This window comes from Sphaeramia orbicularis, chromosome 10 (genome assembly GCF_902148855.1).
Source record: "Sphaeramia orbicularis chromosome 10, fSphaOr1.1, whole genome shotgun sequence".
Lineage (NCBI taxonomy): Eukaryota > Metazoa > Chordata > Actinopteri > Kurtiformes > Apogonidae > Sphaeramia > Sphaeramia orbicularis.
This window is the reverse complement of record NC_043966.1, coordinates 8,119,931-8,142,249: the sequence shown is the minus strand read 5'-3', so window position 1 is coordinate 8,142,249 and position 22,319 is coordinate 8,119,931. Positions and strand designations below refer to the sequence as shown.

The following is a 22,319-nucleotide window of genomic DNA, read 5'->3' as shown; positions in this document are numbered from 1 at the left end:
TTTCTCAAATAATCAGGTAGTTGTTTGGTCTTTAGAATGTTACGGGGAAAAAAAAAAAGAAAATGCTGGTTTGTGTTTCCCAACATTCTCAAATATCTCGTTTGGTCCCAAAATATTTAATTTGCTATTGCGGAGGAGTAAAGAACCAAGAAATTATTTAAATTGAATCAGTGGAATCCCTGGAATTACAAAATTTTGACTCATTTCTATCAAAAATGATTTATTTAGTTATTGATATATTTGACAAATGGAGCAGTGCAGTTTTTAAGTTGTCATAATTGATAAATAACCGTGTGAATGTGTGTTTCGTTAAGATTAGAGTTAAGTTTGAGTTCTGCGTATTATTTTTATTATGCAAGTTTGTTCACTGGTTTGGCTTTGGTTTCCTAGAACTCAGTGCTGCGTAGGAAACCTTGATACTTGGATGACACCGACTGAACTACTTGGTCTGTATCAAGTATCAAAAAATGTCTCACTGCTTGATACCTAATTTCCATACCTAAAATAAATGTCATATTCTTAATTTCTCTTGTTTTAATTTTAACAGATGAGTCGCTGTAAATAGATGTATCATTTTTCATGTCATGGGTTTATTAAAATGCAGAAGGCAGGTATCTTTATCGCTAATGGTGTTGAATATTTTCCGTCTGGCTTATGGAGAGAGAATTCAATTCCACATAATAGTGAATATTGAATTATAGGTTTAAGACTTGTTTTAATTTTAGGATTAGCTTATGTTAAAGGATAGGTCAAGTGTGCAAGAAAGGAATCAAAATCAATGTGTCCCTTAAAATGACGGACTGTGCACAACGAATGGATTACTGTCTTTAAGCATCTTACGGGCCAGTGGGACGAGACTGGCAACCTAACCCTGACTGCTGCACACTCATACACCCATGTGACCCAGACTACACTTAAGTACACCATGTTCCTCACACAGTTAATACGAGATCCAAAGCACACACACTCACAGCTTGGCCACGGTCAACTCCTGAAATCATTTTGACACTTTGTGAGTCCCGTTTCATTTTATTAGGTTCGACAACGCAACATGATCATAAATGACAGCAAAGCATCTTAAGCATGTGGCATTTAAGTGGTTTAGAATTAATAGATTTGTTTGTCGGGCAACACAAAAGGATTTCTCTGTGTGTGGTGCTTGAGGAAGGCTTTAGGTGGCAGCTGTACAATGACGCTCTGAATGCAATGACAGCTCAAATTGTTGTCAAAGATGTGTGTATGTATGTGGGTGGGTGGGTGGGGGGTCTTATATACAGTAGATTACTTGAATTAAAGACGCCAACGAGGCTCTTTTGACATTCATGTGATTGTTTTTGTTCGTACTAATTACCCACAGGCATCATGTGAGTGACCCTATCTGACCCCAGGTCTTGTCTGGTCTGGTCTGGGGGATTATTGGAGTATTCATGGACTCCAAAAGAGTGAGGGTCCAGAGAGTCAAAGAATTCATCTGCGTAGTTTAATAGATATAGTATGTCAAGCACTCTCCTTGATTTAGTATGAAGTATTTCAGTGCTTTACTTAATACCAGATATTTCTTAATTAAATATTTTATCATCAAACAAAACCTTGACTTGACTCATTACATATTTGTCTTCAGTCCTGGTGTATACAGGGTGTATAAGAAAAAAGTAGACTTTCAGAAAAAACAACATAAAACCAAAATGCGAAGACCTTTTGAAAATCTGGTCATATGTGTTTATTGACCATATAATTCTCCCTTGATTGACACCAGTGTCCTGGGTCAGTTTTCATGTAACAGTGAACAAAGCTAATTTGAATTGTGCAAAATACAAGTCTTTTGCGCATGGAAGTGTAAGGGTTAATATGAGATCTGTCACCATGGATGACAAGTTCCATTGGTCTTTTACTTGCATGCATAAAATAGGAAAAAAATAATTGCATGTTTTTTCTGATACATCCTGTAGAACAACATTTAAGGACAAACAAAATGCAGCATGACTTCATCTCGTATGAGAAACCCCAGTTTGTACATTTTAACGTGTGATTTTCTTGTTGAAAATGTTATTCTTAGGGTGAAGTGAAAATGAAAATGTTTTTGGCCTTTAAAGCTTTAATACATGCGAGGTAAAAACAAACAAAAAAAATACAGGGATAAATATACGGATAAACCTGTAGTGTGTGTAATTTAATAAGCTCCTACTTAAACGCAATGTTCACATGTTTTTCTGCATTACTCATCTGAAGTGATATTGTCCAGTTTTGGTCACTGCAGGTGTGTGTCTTATTTTTTTCAGCAAAATTGTCATTTTTCAAAACTTACAAATACAGTAGGAAGGCAATATTTACACATTAAAAGCTCTGTTAAGCAATGAATGCTTTCTATCAACAGAAACTCTTCAGGCCTTTTATTTTGAAATTGCTAAGAAAGTGTTGTAGTTGTAGAAAAGTGCATTGCAACTTTTAATATATCTCTAACTTTTAACACAATAGTGCCATTTCTACTTAACGTAGAAGGATATAAAGGCTTGGTACATTTTTTAGCTGAGGTAAATAAGATCCTGGGTTCTGTTTAAGGAATAATCAAATTCAGGTAAATCCTTAATCTGTTCACTGTGAAGCCCTGGTTCATTTTTTCGTCAATTTCCTTCACTAACATTAACGTTTAATGTTACTTGTGACTCTTTGATTCTAATGACATTACATAACTTCTGAACATCTGTCAGTAAACGTAACGTCACTACAATTTTAACATGGTTTTTACTTGAGTCATCGGCAGCAGTGGCGATTATGACTTCCCCGTTCTTTTATTCCTCTACGTGTTTTTTTTTAATTACTGTTCTGGTTGAGTTTGAGAGCCCCCTAATGGCAGACATTCCACAGCGTGTTTAATATTTTTGTAGCTGCTTCTCGGGCACGTTCTGTTTTCGATCTAATTGTCATTAAATTCATTCCTCAGTTCCTTCCGTGTTGTTTAAATAATTTCTTAGTGTCTTGAGGCTTTTGATGAGTCAGTTCAAATGCATTTTTCATCCAGAACTTCCTCTGTAGTCTTGGTATTTTATTTGCGACTCTGTAAATCTTTTACTCGGCCGACTGTGACAGCTCTGAAATCAAGGGAGAGTTCTAGACTAGTGACTCGACATTAACTCTGGCTGAGCTGTTTGTCTGGCACTTGATAGACAGGAAAGTCTGTCCCCTTTGCCTGTTGCAGTATTCCCTTAATAGACTGTGACAGCCAACACACACACACATTTTACATGTTGACAACCTCTTCTCATTTCATATCTATAAATAATCCCTGGTATTTCTCTTCTGATCTCTCTTCTTCCTTCGTTACTACTCCCATCCGTCTTCACTTCACTTACATTCCCTCTCTTTGTGGAAAGTTTCTTCTTAATACCAGTGAAATATTCTTTTTGGGCTGACAAACCCAGCTCTGTGGATGCACATTTGGACGGAATAAGGGAATAAAATGAAAATGACAAGGCAGAGAAGGCCACGAGGGTGGGAGACTTTCAGATGTCCCCACGTCTCACCGATTTATTGATTTTTGATTTATTCAGTGTGTGTGAAAACTCAGTATCAGACCTCAGGAGACAAAAGGTCAACCCAGAAGATAGCACTTAAACACATTATAAAGCACTTGTCTTCAGTTTTGCTCTCGGTGTGTATCTGCCCAGTCTTGCGTGTCATTCTTCGCTGATCCGTTTAACAAACCGAGCACGATTCCACCGACGCTCCAACAACGACGTACCGCCTCATGTTGCAGATAAACGCTTTAACCAGGTTACACTTCTCTCCTGGTGAACCTCCTTATAAGATTCCCCACTTCTTATTGTGATGGTGGAAATTATTTATATCCCAGTGAAACCTCATATCGTGCTAGAGAGCCACATTTGGTATTTTTGTGCTAACAATGAGCACGTGAATACAAACCAAGAGACATAAATAGATGTGGACATGCTGTACTAGGTCAGTTCTGTTGTTTTCACGGGAAGGAGAAGCTCCAGGAAATTTGGTTAGAAACCATAAAAAAAAAAGCCAAAGTTGAACTCCATTAAGCGTTCTTGAAATATTTCAGTGAAACTAAGTGATTAAAAACATTTCCAAATCAGCTTATTCTGCTGTTTTTGACAGTTTCTGAAGACTGTGTAGACATGGCAGGTTGGGGTTTTGATTAACATGGTGCTAGCAAGGACTGGATTAACCCAATAAACAATATACAGTCGCGGAAAAAATTATTAGACCATCAAAAGTCTTCAGAAACAATGGTTATGCAATCAAGTACTAACTCCTGTGTGTATCATGTGACTAAAACAGACAGAAAAGAAAACATGGAATTACTAAAACCACTGTTTTTGTCAGTACAATGCCATAGATATTGATGTAAGAACTGCAGTGATTTTGGTTATTATCAAGAAAAACATGGAAAATGGATAGATATCAGCTCTGAAATCAAACTCTTAGGAGCAATTTTTGTTGTCATTATATTTGTCCGAACAAATGTACCTTTAGTTGTACCAGGCATTAAATTGAACTAGAAACTGAAGAAAACAAGGGTGGTCTAATAATTTTTTCCGCAACTGTAGTCTAATAACATGGTAATAAATTGGTTGCATATCAGTTACATATAGCTTGACCTAATCTTTGCCTCATATTTTACATCATCAGTCATTATTGAGTGTTTGGTCATCCGATACCTGGAGGTGATGTGGAGGAAGAAGGGGCTGAGTTTCAACAACAAAATGTAAACTCACAACAAAAACATAAGTCATAAGTTCCCGAACCAGTCCTCGAGGAAAGAGCGCTACATATGTGGTTGTTATTTATTGACGATTCCACAACCCTTCATTAAAAATTCTTTGGATTATTTCACTAAACCAAGGATCAGCATAAACAACCATGATAGACAGACACAGTGATATGTGGTGAGGGTATCTAGTTAATCTGGGTGGAACAACTGACTGAGATAGGGTTGTTTTTGGAATTAATCACATAATAAATCTCCAACGTACTGATGACTACTGCAGGGGAACATTGGAATTTCTGTCGTTTTTTGTGCTACTACAGTGTGAAAATGCTGACACATTCCGTCAGTCTCCAAGGCCGATCTGTTCTTTTTTTTTTTTTTATCTTGAAGTCAATAACGAGTCATTACCAAGCTGGTGTTTTATTTTATTAAGTTATAGCAGCACTCTGTCCTGTATTAGTTGTACACAGAGTATATCCATAACAGGTGCACGTTGGATACATTACATGTGTGTGATCTTTACATTCTGCAGATATAAATACAGCATATGGGTCAGTTGAGTGTAGGTCAGTGCTGTGCTTTTAGTGTTTTGACCTAGTTATTGATTAGACAACAACCAACATCTAGGGTAAAAAGATAAACACAGAGACTGGTTCAAATAGAAATAAACCATTTTCATATTTATCATATTTATTAATTAGTCAGTTTGGACTGCCTCAAAACCGCTGATCTCATTCCCTTTAATAATTACAATCATTAATCAAAAAAATAATAATAAATACATAAATACTTGTTATTATAATAATATATAATCATGCAGGGGTGAGAATGATGATATTACCACCATTAATAATAATAATGTTACTAACATAATATTCATTATTGTCATTATCAGTGTGAATATTGGTGATTGTATAAAATAAGTGATGGCTGTAATTTATCTGAATAACAAAAATCTGTAATAATGTCAATATATTTATTAGCAATTACACAACAGTAACCAAATTTAGCATGATGACCAAAGCATGTGACTGATAATGGCTAACGTAATAATAAATAATAAGTAAAACAGGCTATAATAATAATAATAATGATGATAATAATAATAATAATAATAAAGTCTATATATTTTAAAGAGTACACTCGTGGCCAGAAGTTTTAGGAATGGCGCAAATTTTGTTTTCACAAAATTTCCTGCCTATTTTTTTATTTTTTAAAATTTTCCATACATTAGTTCCATTCTGTACAAGGTACATTGAAGAATAATTAAAAGAATGACATAGGTTTCAATGACTTTTATTGGGAAATAAATCACATTCCATCAAAGAATTCTTTTGTGTCATTCCCAAAACTTTTGGCCATGACTGTATGTTGTAAATATATTGAAAGATGCCAGATCCTTGATATTTAATGTGTAAAGTTGTAATAAATGTGCTTTTCTTATCTTTCTTTATGCCTACACTTGCTGGTTTTGACCTCAGTGTTGGACACAATAAGATAGAACCATTAACTGACCTAGATAACACCACTCGGCCACGTGTCTTATCAGTTCTCATCTCGGTTCTGCTACAGCCGTTCTAGCCGGCCCTCTGAGAAGTGTGTCTGTTCCTAAATCATCAGTGAAATAATAAAAAAGTACTTGTTTTGATTATCATCCCTCACATTCCTGCTGAAATGTCTTTGTGGCAGCATGTCGACAGCTTCACGTTATTCACTGAAGATAAAGCTAAAGGCCTAGATTAGTTTGGGGAAAAAAGGTGAAACAAAACCAATAATGACTTTGAATGTTAGCCGAGAAATCCAGTTAAGAGTCTCTAACTAAAGTTGCATAATGTCTATTCTTGTTCCTGCTTATCAGTTTTTCTCATTGTGCGTTTACTATTGACGTGTTCTTTCACCATGGCTGTAGATTTTTGTCGGATTGTTTTGTGGTCAAAATGCCACAGAGACATTTGCACTTAAGAAATCCTGTCTTTTGTTCCACGCGTTTAAAAGCCTGACTCGCATTGTAAATCAGACTCTTGTCTTGACTTGAGTTATGGAACAAGTCGATTTTCCACCTTCAAGCAAATGGTAGAGTTTGACGAAAACAACAGGAGGTGAAGAGGTTAATCCCATTCAGTTAGTTTCACAGTTGATGGACGTCAAAACTGAGTATAGATTAAATCCCTCTTGGTAAGTTTTTTTCTTTCTTAGAGTTTTGCATGGCATTATTTCTGACTTCAACTTTATAGAAAATAGATGAATTAAAACTGCTTCTTTTGCACACTGAAATTATGTTTTACTCACTTGTAAAACTATTCGTTTTTCTAAATCATTTCCTTTTGCAGCTTGATGAAACTCTGTAGCTATTCCAAAACAGTAATTAAGTTCTTCAGTCTGATCCTTACTTGGTTTAATCATATTATTTATTAATTAATAGAAGTTGTTTTTTTTTTAATTTTTGTTTGTATGTTGGGTGTTGTGTCCAACAGGCTACTCTAAAACACATTTCCCATTGGCATCTGTACATTTATATAGTAAAAGATGGTAAAAAGTCATGTCCTAGTCACTTACCAGTTGAAATAAAGTAACTAACGATGAGGAAAATATCTAATGTACGATAACATTGCAGAATACTTTGTGACTTGCAATAAGTAAACGTCGCAGCCATTAACACACATTTGCCTGAGTAACAGTCTTCATGTGATCAGTCAAATACTCACATGCTGAGCGTTGATGATGTGTGAAATAAAATGATTTTTCTTTGCGTTGCTACATTTTCTTTTGTGACATGTTTATTGAACATGTTCTTATGACATCAGCGATGAAAATGCGATTTATTGGTTAACACTAGGATATTACAAGTATCTAATGAGTGTTTTGTTCAGTGTTTTAGTCTCTGCATTCTTGTTATACCATCACACATGACAGATTGGTATCGTAAACAGTATGACAGTTAAGTGTGTTCGTCTGTTTCTCCCTTTTTCCCTTCATACACTCCCTTCTCTTGTTCTTCTCTGTGACTCTTTGTCTTTTCTTCTCTTTATAGTCAGTCATTTACTCAATTATGATCCTCTAATAGTCTGAGAAAGAGCTGCAATTACAAAAAACTCATAGATGGTGCACTAAAAACACAGGTGTGTGTGTGTGTGTGTGTGTGTGTGTGTGTGTGTGTGTGTGTGTGCGTGTGCGTGTGTGTGTGTGCGCTCGCCATTACACAGCTCACCGGACTGCTGGCTGTAATAACTGCTGAGTTTATGGTCATCACCGAGTGGACCAAAAAAACAGACCCCCTCCCACTTTCTGCACCATGACTGGCTGGCAGAACTCTATCCCTTTTTACGATTGGCTCCCTCCTTCATTCCCCTTCCTCCTATTGGTTGTCCTGGGGTTGTTGCCTGGTTACATCAGAAGCTCGTGTATTTGAGCAGAGCCCTGGATGTTTACTGCAGCACTTTCACAGAGTGCAGGGTGAGACCAGCGCTCACACACACACATACAACACACAGTCACACACACATACACACGGACACACACAGTAGTTCAGAGGACACCACATAATGCACCCAGGCGACACCCCAGCCCTGCTGCTAGACCTGCCGGTGCTGACGCTGACTCCTCAAAGTGCTCAAGTGGGATAACTCCCCCCTCTGGATCCAGACCTGCCACTCACTGAAAGAGAAGAAACTAAAAGAAACAGGAGACAAAAGGTGTAGCTAGAGCAAGTATCACAGCTGGATACTGCTCCTGCGTGCGATGTGTCGAGCGCTTTACTGTCAGAAAGAAGAAAAAGAAAGAATTCGTGCTGAGTTTGGGTAAAAGTCGAGCTGCTGGAGGCAACTACCAGCAACCGGGACTAGACCTGGATAACCCATTTGTTAACCCGCTGACCACAACTGCTGAAATACTGGACGAAGGAGGGAGACTGCTGAGACATCACACTTCACACTGACAAGCCTAGAGGCTACATCTACTGACAAAATAACAAAAACAAGCCAAAAGGACAGATCACAGTGAGAGAAAACACAACTGGAAACATGAGAATGGCCTGTGACATTCTGCTGCAGAGGTAAACATCAGGGTTATGTAATTTCTATACTATAGAATGAACGGATGCAAGATAGAGAAATGTTTATGTCGGATGATGAATGAATGAATGAATGAGCGAAGGATATTAGAAACAATGGGGAGAGAATTCTTAAGTGAAGAGATGTGTTTGCTAGAAGGAGTAAGTGATACAGTTATGTGACCTGAAACCGTAATGCTTTTTTTTTTTTTTTTTACCAGTAGTCGAGCAAAAACGAGGCTGGGCTGTTTGTGCCTTGCTGTTTTGTGACTAAAAAGAAAAGAAAAGGAGACTAAAAGAACAAAACTAGACTAATGTAACGAGAAGGAGGTCGCTGCATTACTAAACAACTGGTGTTATGTCATGCAATCGACTTATCAAGAAAGCAAAGGGGCTGTCTGAGAATGTGTCAGCATTTTTCCATAACTTTAAATGCCAGCATTCCTCTGCAGGGTTTACTGTTAATTCAATATATCAGACACAGTCACCTTTGGGGAAATGAGGGCTGTGAATCTTGAGGCTGATTATAGGGGATGAAAGCATATTTGTTCAGTTCATGTCACATTTTTGACAAATATGTGTTTATTATAGAGTGAAAAAAGAGGCAGTATGTACATTTGTGTGCTATTAGTTGAAATATGTGTGAAATAATAGGAAATGACTCGGCAGTTTTTAATCTCACATTTATCTTTGTGTAGTGGTTGTGTGCAGTTATAGCCCCAGAAGAATAACCTAAAGATTATATAGAATTTGCCCAATTCCCATGTTGCCAGTAGTAATCAAATTAAGCACAGAGTTTGTTGATTTGCTCACATACTCCCAACCAGTGCCAAAATATAATCCAGTTAAAAGTGCACGCTTTCACTGGTCTTGCATCAGCTCCTCATGACTGTGCAACAGGAATGAGGAATTAAAAATGTGGTAGTGAAATTGTGTTTGTCTCAACTGTTCTTAAATGGTAGTGTGCCTGTGGAGGAAAAGAACGGATGAACGGATGAAGGAGCAGTGGTTTGGTCATTTTAGGTCCAGAGCAGCTGAACGACCCAGACAGAGGATCAGTATCCAGGCAGAAAACCAAACAAACAGTAGATCTCTGGTCTTCAACTTCCGCCGTGTGTGAATAGTTCAAATGCAGTTGTAAAGCTCTGCGTGAGTTTCTTGGCCCCGACATGAAGGTCTGTAAATGTTTACTGTTTCAGTGGCAGGGTGAAGACCTGTTTATGAGACGTAAGATGACACTTAATGGTCGTGTGTGTATGTCTGTTTTCTAAGAATTGCAGCAGATCTTGTAGGTGTATTTATTGCACTGTGTATGAGAGAAAGCTTTCCAGCCACCGGAGCAGTCAAAATTACTGTCTTTTATGTTGATTTTTAGGTGTAGTGTGAAATTTCGGGGTGGGTAGACTGCAGCAGTCTGTAGCACCTTCAGCTAGAGCAGAGTGGAGTCAGATTTGCTGACGACAGAACCTCAGTGGAATGGCAGCTAACCTCGAACTCACCTTTCACACATTCGGACACACACACACTACGAGGCTTTCATGTGAAGCCGTCATCATGCCATTGTTATAAATAATGCTGGGACCCCTGGACTGGTGGCTTTCCTCAGTACCATCTGTACCGACAGCTTGAAGGGCATCCCTGGTCAGGCTTTTCTTTTTTTTTTTTTTCTGTTTTTTTTTTTTTTTTTGTGAAAAATGGTCAAATCCAGTCAAAAGGGAGTCATTCAGTTGAAATAAGAACAGTAGTACCACAGTACGGCCTTACAGATCTGCTTTATGCTGTAATGTATGATAATAACACCCTGCTGGACTTGAATAATAGTGTTTAATCTGGTCTGAAAGAGACTGTGTCCATCCTCCCACAGCAGGTTGTAAGTTATAATGCAGCCTAAAATATTCAACAAAGCTAAAATGTGGAATCTGGGGGGTAGAAAAGCCTTGAAGGATTATTATATTCATCCAGAAATAGCTCCTCTCATGATAACATTTTAGAGAGCATACAGAAACTGTAATTTAACCCTCGAAGATCTAAAGAGCCACCGACAACCAAAAGCATCTACTGGTTTTGAATGTTTAATAACTGCTGATCCGCTAATCTTACTAAAACATGTAAATAATTGAGGTAAAATGCAGTTTGTCGTCTTTTCACGGTCATCAGATATGACCCATTTGGATGTTCAGAGGCTCTGTAGTTACCATGGAAACACTGTCATCTTCTACAACATTGAATTACCAGTAAAACCCTTGGAGTTTGTCAGATAGACCCTTTGTTTTATGTTCAGTTAATGATATGTTTTGTTGAAAAAGTCACATTTTCTTCAACTTTTTCTATTTTAATACAACCTTTGAAATGAATCTTTCATCAACTTCTACATGATTTGTAAATTAAATATAGGACAATACCTGATTTTCATCGGAAAAGGCAGACGACAAAATAGATAATAGTTGGAGGGGTTAGGTGCAGAGAAAAAATACATTATAACAAAAGTAGTTATCTATGTAAGCATTAGGATTCCAATGTTAAATTATAAATTATGTGCACAACTAAACTCTGCTCTTATGCTCATGTATTATAAAGTTTTCATTTGTCTCATAAAACAGGTAAATTTGATCAGATACAATAAATAACATGATAACTATAAAGTGAATATAAAAAATGGGTTCAGAGATATTAATATTAAACACAGTTTAGTCAGTGTTTGATAGGTGCTTGTGTAATATTGTTTCATAATGTCATCATCCTCCATGCACATATTTTTATTGTGAAATTAAATCACAAGGGCTTAGCGAACTCCCTGCAGTAATCTGCCCCAGTAGAGATCCTCCTGCTGGGATCAGACTCTGGATCTGGTTCAGAGGCTGTGATTACCCTGATGTGATTCGAGCGGTGCTGGCAAGAGGACATCGAACATTAGTTTCAGTCAAATGCCTTTGGGATACAGTTAATGAAGCAAAAACTGGAATCAGAACATTAAGAAATAATGGTTAGGAGGTGAAATCTCTTTATTTGGTGAAATAAACAAAGCAGAGCAGAGGTACTATTAAAGAGTTGAAGAGAGATTTATAGTATATTTGAGTTTTTTTCTTGGGCATATTAATTTGAACCATTATCTTGTGTCTGTTTTCATGAAAGGATCCCAGCATTAGTTATTGTATTATATTCATAATATATACATTTTACCTAATTTAGTTGGTGGCAACTTTCTGCAATGAGAACATGTGACATTTTTCAATTAAAAAGGAATCCGTATATTCATAATCTCACATCTTTTTTGACCGTTATTGTTACCATAAAAGCTAAAAGAATTTAAAAAAAAAACCCCACCCAAACATCAATAGACATAACTCATTTAGTTGTGTGTGATGTTCTCTATGTTTTTTTTTTTGTTTTTTTTTTTACATGAATTTGACTGAAATTGGGCCCCAAATGCAAATTTAGCTTTTTTTTTTTATTTATTCTCTATTTAACCAAGAAAGACTCTTTAAGATTTGAGTTAGGTAGAAATGTTTTACAAGAGCGTCCTGGTCAAGACAAGCACCAGCACAGTTAACCCTTTAGGCAATGAAGCTTTATTTGTTTTTTTTCTTCTGTTCTGTTTCATTCAGTTGTATTGCTTGTTGGAATATTGCGACCTTAAAGGGTTAAGTTATGGACAGTGTAGCAAGTAGACATACATATACACAAACATTGTATGAAATGCAAGACAAGTTTAAAGAAAGAAAGAAAGAAAGTGCTGATTTTTTCTTTGCCTCATGATTGTTTAAAGCCAGTCAGTGGTCTGTGTGTGTGATGGACAAAAGGAGACACTTAAAATATTAATTACCTACATCCTGCCCTTATATCCTTGTGGTTTAAAGTCAGGTTTGTTTTAGAACAGCTGTGCTTGGAAACTGATCTAACTTGAGACACGATCAGACCTTTCTATTACATCAGGTTTGACAGATGCTTCATGTTTCTATCTGTCCTCCATAGAATCCTGAGATGTGACCTAAAAATATTCTTCTAAAGCCTGTGAAGTGGGCTTTGGTTTGAGAGAAAGGTCATCTTTGTTGCTGAGGGAGCATTGAGAGGGCAGGAGTCCACCAAAGGGCTCAACAACAGTTTTAGATTGAGTCTTCAGGGGGGAGCGTGGAGCAAGATCAAGTTGTGTCTTTGCTAGTTGGGGCCCGTGGAGATTACGCAACGTCCTTGAGGGTCCTATCAAAGATCTATTGTTAGCAATGCAGCCACCCAGCGCAGCCCCTGTGGGTCCAACGCCACAGGAAGGCCCACTGTCAGATGGTATCTGCGCTTCGAAGGGACAGTCGCCGCTGTGGGGAGGCTGCAGGGTGTGTTCGTGTTTAAAGGGCAGTTCGACAGAGAATCGACAAAAGGGTCTGTTCAGATAATCGCAGACTGAAAAATATCTGAAAAGAGAATGTTAAAAGGAGATGAGATAAGCTTCTGATGTCGGGCTCACAGCAGTAAATGTTAGAGGAGCAAATGTTAGAATATAAAGCGTTTAATCAGTTAAACGCTTAATAAATAAATAAAAGACGCTGTTTATTTGTGATGTTTTCATTTTGTTTTCTCTCATGTGTATTTGATTACTAACACAAGGAATACTAGATGCCCGGTACATTCACCATCATTAAGAAAATAGTCAAGAGAGAAACGGAATCAAGAACTCTGGGGAAAATTGGAAGCTTTGTTAAAAACACAGCGAAACCAGTGATGCAGAGAAATAATAAGACAGTGTTCTTGCAGATCCTTAAAAACATAGAATTTGAAGAACGTTATCGGAGGAGGAATGGGAGTTTATTAATGAGCAACAATGGAAAACATGCTCCTTATCATGGCGGGAATATGGTTGGCAGAACACACTGTTAAGATATTTTGTTTCACCAGCACAGAAATCTCACGATCCACAATGCTGGAAACTGTTGTGAAAATGAAGCCAATCATTGTTATATATTTTAGGATTGCCCTTATATTGTGCCTTATTGGCAGGCTTTGAAGAAAAACAATGAGAAAATTTTCAAAGTCCAATTTGAGTCCATATACTTGGGAAAAGAGAACCAGGGTTTGACAAATTCACAGGATAAATATCTATTCAGAATATTGCTGGTGGCAGGCAAAAAAGCCATCGCTAGGAAGGAGGCTGAAAAAGGATGCACCAAAAATGAAGGACTGGATAGAGGTTATGGATGAAGTTGACTTTCTCTGTCAGACTTGATTCAGTCAAATTCACCAATTTTTGGAAAACTGGGTTGATTTTGTAATACCATTAAGAGCTGATTTTACTTGATAAGTGCAACGTGCATATAGACCCATGTAAAACCTTGGTTCATGCTACACACTTAAAATGTTCGGTGTTAATCTTACACAGGGGAAAAGGGTTTCTGGAAGGAAAGAATTGAATGGCAAAATTACTTGTTATTTCCCATTAACTCTATTTTAGTTTACTGTGTATATTTTTGCTATTTCTGTCATTGGTCCCCTGTGCGAGAATGCTTTTGTTTTTTGTTTGTTTTTCTTTACATATGTAGAAGTTATATACATGATGTAAAATGCTGATAAGATAATGCTGCCTGAAAATAATAAAAAAAAACAGAATTCATTAATCTAACAATAAGGCCTGAATTTAATTTAGAAAAACTATGATATTATAAGTGTTTCTTTTCTGATGTTGCAATTTGGAATCTGATAAACTTGCGATCATTTATTGTTTTTAGTAATTTACCCAGTTTTTGTTCCTTAACATCAGACAGATCATTACAGTGAAACCAACACCGTGCATTTTGTTTGGATTCAGAATGTGCAGAGTAAATACACTGACATGCAAATGAAAATTTGCCTATTCATCCCAGACTTTAAAACGTGAGGAAAACCTGCACCCAACATTTTCAGAGTCAACACAGTGGCAATCGTCGCAGTGGAACATGTAGAAACACAAACTGCCAGGTCAACGTGACCCAAAGCTGGTCTTGAAATGGATTCTATGTGTCATTAAAAAGTCTTCATTCAGCTTCAGAGTAGCAGCTCTTTAAAGGAAAGACAGATATGGTAATAGAAGAACATGTGAAATCCCAGTTGCACAGAAAATTGCACTGAACTGCACAGGAGTTGATACTTTGTCCTTATGTACAGTCACAGAAAAAAAGTTATTAGACCACCCCTTATTTTCTTGTTCATTCTAATGCCTGGTCCAACTAAAGGTGCATTTGTTTGGACAAATATGATAACAACAAAAAATATGGACAAATATGATAACGACCAAAATAGCTCATAGTAGTTTAATTTCAGAGCTGATATCTATCCATTTTCCATGTTTTTTTTGATAATAACCAAAATCACTTCAGTTCTTACATCAATATCCATGGCATTGTACTGACAAAAACAGTGCTTTTAGACATTCCATGTTTTCTTTTCTGTCTGTTTTAGTCACATGATACACACAGGAGTTAGTACTTGATTATTTTTGATGACTTTTGATGGTCTAATAATTTTTTCTGCAACTGTATATAACTTTTATATACATAGTTTTTTTTGGTTCTTATTTTATTTTTCTTACCTTTATTTCGTCTTGTGTTTATAATTTACTACAGATACAATATCAACTGGCAACAAGAAGTCCTTGTATGTGTTTATGTACTTTGCAAATAATGATTATTTCGATCCTGTTTCTGAAACTAGAGAAAGTAGAGTTGTTGTTTTTTTTAAACAATAGGGAATAAAATGGTATAACAGAATGAAAAAACCACGATGATGAAAGAAAAACAGAGAATCAAGAAGCTATGAAACAGTAGAAAAAAGATGACTTTATCATCTCTATCCTGCATTAATAATTCAACCTATCGATCTCTACCTGATGCTTTCATGCTGCAGCAGGAGTACGAGTGTGTGTCCATTAAAGTCAAACACGCATCCGCATGAAGGTTGCATAACTTCAGCTGTTGTTTTTTTTTTTTTTGACAGTAAATACAGATGACCTGAGTCACGCAGTGTATATATGAAATGAGTCGCTGAACTTGGTCTCAATGCGAATGACCTTGTGCTGTGTGTGTGTGTGGTTGTGTTATATAAATGTGGACTCTTTGCGTGTCTTTACAGTGGACACAACTCAGCCACCTCCCTGTTTAATGACTCGGACACTTCCTTGCTTATAGAAGAACACTGAAGAGCAAAAAAAAAAATGACACCAAACACACTCGCTTCTATCTGATCAGCAGAGTTTTACATTCTTCTGTAGTCTAAATAATCTACTGTCCACCCACAGTGGCGCCACTCACTGAAACTTTATATTTCAGTGTGTATGAGCGTGCGTTTCCTTATTATTTCTTGTTTATTTCTTGCGCTGCTCGTCATGTGCAAAGCTTCGTTGTACTTTCTTTTTTTTTTTAACCTTGACTGCCCCGAACGCGCTCAAATTCTCAGTTCTGATTCCCTATTTAAGTCCCGTTCGGACTAAACAGACGTCCTCCCGTCTATTGTCGTCCGTCTTCCCTGTTTGAGTGTCGATATCTGACACTCCCACACAACCCAAGGTCACGTCCATGTCAGTCTGAGAGGGAGTCGAGGAGTACGTGATGTTCTAACCATGTCGTCCTTTGCTTTTCTCCCTCTCTACAGCTCCCACCTCTCCCCTATATCCATCCTGCCCGCTGATTCTGCTGAGTAAGTATCGCACATGCCCACCAGTAATTTTATCCACTTACATTAATCTACGAGGTACAAGTACACACAAACCACAGGAACACTCACACCTAAAAGATAGTAAACCAATGACACACCGAGCAGCAATAAGAGCTTCTTTTATGGGTTAGGCCTTTTATGTATTTAAGTTTTAGGAACAAATTAAACAAACAAAAAAAAAATACAACTCATTAATATCACTGGTCTGCAAATCTTTATAAATTATCTGCCTCAGAGATTTAATGTGCAAAATCTCAGATAAATTGGAAAACAAATGATGAAAGTTCTGGTTAGCTGATGTTTTCAATGTATATGATGAAGTGTTATTACACATATTGTTTTTTTTTCTCATTTTGATGATTATTCTCCTCAATTTTTGGATTATTTGATTCACTTTTGTTCATTTTGTTGTCTATTTTTTCTTCATTATTTCTTCATTTTTGCTTACTTTCCCCATTTATTCTCTTATTTCATTATTTTTCTTGATTACGCGCTTCATTTGGTCAATTGTATTGTTTATTTTTGTTTATTTTGTTCAGTTATATTAATTTTGATTTATAAATGTTCCAGTATAAAGAACCTGTAAAGTGAATGTATTGTAATGTGCAGACAGTGTTTCGAAATAGATATGGTTTATTTGAAGTAGATCTGGTTTATTCCTTTTCAGTAAAACTCATTCTTTTAGCACTCTGAATGAAAAGTGCGTTATAAATAAAATGTATTATTATTAGTAATCTCTCATTAATTCTTGCAATTTCACATTTTGGCCTAAGACTGTATCTTGGAAACTAGAATCCACCAGCATTGTTGACTTCATTTTGCTTTATTTGTGACTCAGACTTGGTAAAGTTTCATTACTTTTATCCTGGAGGCATTTTACATTTATCCCAGTGTATTTCAGCAGAGTTTTACATAAAACCGGATAGAAGTCAGTTTTTATTGCTGCTTCTTACTGGCTTTAAATCAAGTGACATACCGTCAACCCAGTACCATTTATGAGGCAAACTATCACAAATAGAAAATCACAGTTGGTCAAACAACATACAACACTGGAGTTTGACCCAAAGTAGAATGAAATAATAATGATATATAAAACCAACCCCAAAAATATTCAGTACTAATGGAATTATACTTACTGAGTTATTACCTCGCCCAAGGAGCCAAGGGGTATTGTTTTTGGTTTGGTTTGTTTGTTTATTAACACTCTAGCAAAAATGTATTTGTTGAATTTCTACCAAATTTGGTTTATAATTTGCCAGTGAACCAGAATAGGTCTCATTACATTTTGGGAACAGTAGGTCAAACTTTAAGTTTTTTTATGAATTTTTCTAATCTTTTTTTTTTTCCCATTTACTTATAATGGGCAAAATTTCAAATGTCTGTAACAGCAAAACTATTTGTTGAATTCATACCAAATTGGGTTTATAGATTGCCAGTGACCCAGAATAGATGCGGTTACATTTTTGGAAAAGTAGGTCAATGTTAAAATTTTTTATGAATTTTTACATCTTTTTTTTCCCCATTTACTTTAAATGGGAAAAATTTCACGTCTATAAAAACATCAATTTTCTTTCAATTTACTTCAAACTTGGCACATATATAAAGGCAGTTCATATGATGACATCAGCTGGACCGATGCCAAAATAAGCTACATTACGTGCGAGGGGCAGGGTTTGTTCTGCCTGGCACCAACTGATAGAAGCTATAATAACTGTTGAACTGAGCATCTAAGCCAAAGTAATACATGCTGTGACGAATCAAGTAAATAAATCTACATTACTGAACATCAAACTAGTCAGCAACAATCTTGGTAAATCTATTGTGGGTTTAAATGTTTCTCATCCAAGTCTGTTATTCCAGTTTCAAACTCTAACATCAGAACCAGGTCCTACTGATTCTAACAATATATATTTAAAAATAAATCAGTTTACATAACATTTTGCATGCTAAGAACAAACTCAACCCAAAGAAGAAAAATACTGAATAGGTGTCGTGTGTACATACATTTGCACATATACTTATTCTATTAAAGTAACAAGAAAATGATGACAGAAAAAGTCCAAATGCCATCTGGTCAAGCTGCAGATGAAATAACAGGAGTAAAGACAGAAGGGGCAGGCAGCACCACAGCAGAGAAAACAAGAGGTTAAAAGGAAATGATAAGGAAGGAGGAGGAAAGCTGACCTTGTGTTTTGATTAAAGAGGCATAAGCGAGGCGTTTTGCATGGGTTGGTGCTTTTAGAGCCCGAGGACATGAACTCAGCAATCACATGACTGTCAGGCCTGGGCCGCCTCGCTGCGTGACACTGACACAGTAAAAAATCACTTTCTCACTGTGCATTTATGTGATTTTTACTGACCCGGAGGCCCGAGGGCGTTAAACCGAACCTGATGAACAGCAGCTGGAATACTTGAAATCATGAGCAAATTAAAGCAGACTCAAGTAGTTCAACCTTCAGCTCCTCTCACAACAACATTCAGACACAGCGTTCGATCTACAGGGTGGTTTTGTTTAGCAGTGGACGAGGGCCAGACATTATTTTCTCGCGGCCAAACAACTGAAAACACAAGTAGGTGCTTTGTTCGAGGTTGAAAATAACAACTAGACAGATTCTCCGTTGAATTCCTGACCGACCTTCTCCTCATTTTACATTACATCACTTTTGTAGATCTCAGAAATGCACAAAAGTTTACTTCATCTAATGTTTGACTAGAGGCTGGTGAGTTTATTAACCGTTAACACATTTCCAGACCGATGAATGGCTGCGAGGGCCTCGGTTGCCTCGAAAATCTCATGTCAGTGATTAATGTCTTTACTTTATTCTGGCTTCCAGGTTGTCTCCAAAAAGTCTCTCTACTGTTGGCAGACTTAAAGGGACTTACACCCCCCCACACACACCCCCACCCCCACCCTCCCAAGTTGGACCCAAAAACACGAGTTACATTGGAAAAAAATCGAAATCTTACTAAGAGCATTTTTGTCATTTCTAGTCCAAATATCTCATCTCACTTAAAATAAGACATAATCACCTGAAGAGTAGCGTTTCATTATTTCAGTATTTTAGACAATAGATCTTTAAAATCTTATTTCAAGAAATCTTACCAAGATAATTTTCACTTGTTCAATTGGCTGATTTTTTTTAATAATGGATTAGATTTCTGTAGCACTTTTCAAGGCACCCAAAGCACTTGACAATATTGATCCATTATTCCTTCACTCTCACAGTCACACTCTGGTGGTGGTAAACTACGTTTGTAGCCACAGTTGCCCAGGGGCAGGCTGACCCCCGCCACCGAACATTCATACACCGGTGTAAGTGACTCTGGGGCCAGGTAGGGTGAAGTGTCTTGCCCAAGGACACAACAGTACATGACTGCGACAGAGCGGGATTCAAACCTCCAACCCTTTGGTTATTGGACGACCCGCTCTACCTTCTGAGCCACGGCCGCCCTTTTTGTTTGACTTAAACAAAAAAATCTTGAATTAAGCAAAAAAATATCTGCCAATGGAACAAGTGAATATTATCTTGGTGAAATTTCTTCATAGAGATTTCATAGTGAGTGTTTGGACTCTAACATTGTCACCTCCGATTCATCATAATTTCCTATTTTGAGCCAATGAATAGATTTTTCCATTTCCATTCACCTTCATTTAACCAGGAAAAAGGCTTGTTCAGATTAAATTTGCTTTGGAAAATAAATATATAGCAGATAATAATTTATTTGGAAGTCTAAAATGTGTACATTCAATTTTCTAAGTAAGAAAAAAAAACTTAAAATGAACCGGATGACTTGTTTTACTCCTCAATTAGATCATGTTTTTCCTCGCCACTGTCACCAGTCGCAAGTGTTTGCTCCTGGAGGATTCTGTTCGGTTTCTGTAAATTGGCTTAGAGTCTGGTTTCGACCAGCTCGATATGTAAAGTGTCATGATATAACTTTTGTTATGATTTGGCGCTATATAAATAAAATTTGATTGATTGATTGATGTTTGACTCCTGATTTTAACCGATACTTTAGAAATACTTTAGAAAAACTGAATAAACTGGTACAGGTCAGGTACCACAAACACAGTCCTAGGTGTCTAAGAGTTAATATGTGTATATATGTGGATCTGGATGCCTTAATTATACTGTAATATAGAAAAGATGCAAGAAACTGAGTAGGATGTCCAGATGGGAATCAGACCAGGTTTTATTTGCTCAAACCACTTCACTTCAGTGTGTTCATCTAATGTTACAGCTGCAAGTCTTCAGGCTCATTTTAATAATCTATAAAAATACGTCATAACTTATTCATTGACGTAGTTTCTATTAATAATGTGAATTTGGAAGTAATTAAAGTCACTTATAATGCACGTATTTGAGTGAAAAGTACAGTATTTGCCTCTGAAGTGTAACTGAAGATGATACAAGGCTTTAGTCGACAGTGTTGCAGACTTTTAAAAAATCTGTTTTGCTTCCCTGGACAGTGTTTCCATTGTGGTTTTGTTGCAGTTTGGCGACAGTAACATGGATGAATCACGTTCATGCTCCATCAGTTACATGATTTCTCTTCCTCGAGGCCTGTATCTGAGACGTGCTCTTTTGTTCTCAGAGCATCAGGTCTGGAATCAGAGACCACAGAGTCTGTTTAGCCTTTTTGTATCTACACTTTTCCAGCTCCTCCTTTACTTTGGTGATCCTTTCTTTTTTCTCTTCCTCCTCTGTTCTCTATCTCTTTTAGCCTCTCATCCACTCTCAGTTCAGCCAGTTAATCGAAAATCACAACAAAATCTGACATTTTAAGATGTTTTTGTTTGATTTGCTAATGCTCGCATGTCATCAGTGAGGATTTTATCACTGCTTAAAACATAACTATTTTATTTTTTGGATTTAAAAGAGCTAAAATGCTGATTAATTTGTCTCTGAAACCTTAAACTGAGTAATAAGGCTATTTGTTAACTGATCTTTTAAGACAATGGTAGCCAAAATAATTGTTCTCCTCAGGCCTGTTTGTGCGTTTCTGTACCAGACTGAAAGTACATTGCGTCCGCTTGTATGTTTTTTAATGGATGTTTGAGTCTTTTGTCTAGTTATTATCAGTAGAACTTCTTGCAGTGAAGTGTGTCTGTGGTTGACACACTTTGTCTTCAACACTGTTATGATTTTTATCCCATTTATTCAGGTGTAAATCAGCTTATTGTGATTTTGCACAATAGTAATTCCTCTCAAATGCATCAAAGCTAAAATATTGACCCTGTTTTGGAAATGATAAGAGCATAAAATCCAAACATTTGTGCAAAAATGCAGAGATAAAGAGTAAAAGTCATCTATAGATGAATACTAAATTACAGTAAGGAGAAGAATTTGTACTTTATTTCCCACCTCTGCCCTTTGGTGACCTTACTTTAACCAGTTTAAGATACTCAGGTGTAAACAATAAGTTACATTTTACCCCCATGAAAGTTAAAGATAACCGTGATGAGCTGTCACAAGCCGTTAAACAGAGTTTTAAGATGATACAATAACATGCTGGCTGGTTTGTTTTTAACATACACACATGTATTTGAGCTTCGTGCCAGAACTTGTATGAGTTTTGACCTTAAATGGACTGAAGTGAAGCCAAGGAGTAGTCGAATGTAGTCACATACCTATAATAGTTAAATACAACAATTATCTATTTACAGATTAATTCAGATGTGGTTTGATCCATCAGTGTTTCAGCTTCGTCCGCTGCTGCTGTCAGATCTCAGCTCCCATCCGTCAAAAAGCCAAATGACAGAGGATTGCGTGATAATCGCTGACACATGGCGCGGTGCATGAACTACTCTAAATAAAATCTCAGTAGAGCTGCTGGATCAGCTGGTGCATGACTGTCCAG

The 22,319-nt window shown here is 36.8% G+C and overlaps 1 protein-coding gene across 1 annotated transcript in view; it reads left to right on the top strand.

Moving 5' to 3' along the window:
• The window catches only part of fam13b (family with sequence similarity 13 member B), a 106,563-nt gene that overhangs the window by 47,629 nt on the left and 36,615 nt on the right, over positions 1-22,319 (top strand). Inside the window, exon 8 of the mRNA XM_030146196.1 lies at positions 16,395-16,439. Coding sequence (XP_030002056.1) covers positions 16,395-16,439 — 45 coding nt within the window. The remainder of the gene's footprint in view (positions 1-16,394; positions 16,440-22,319) is intronic.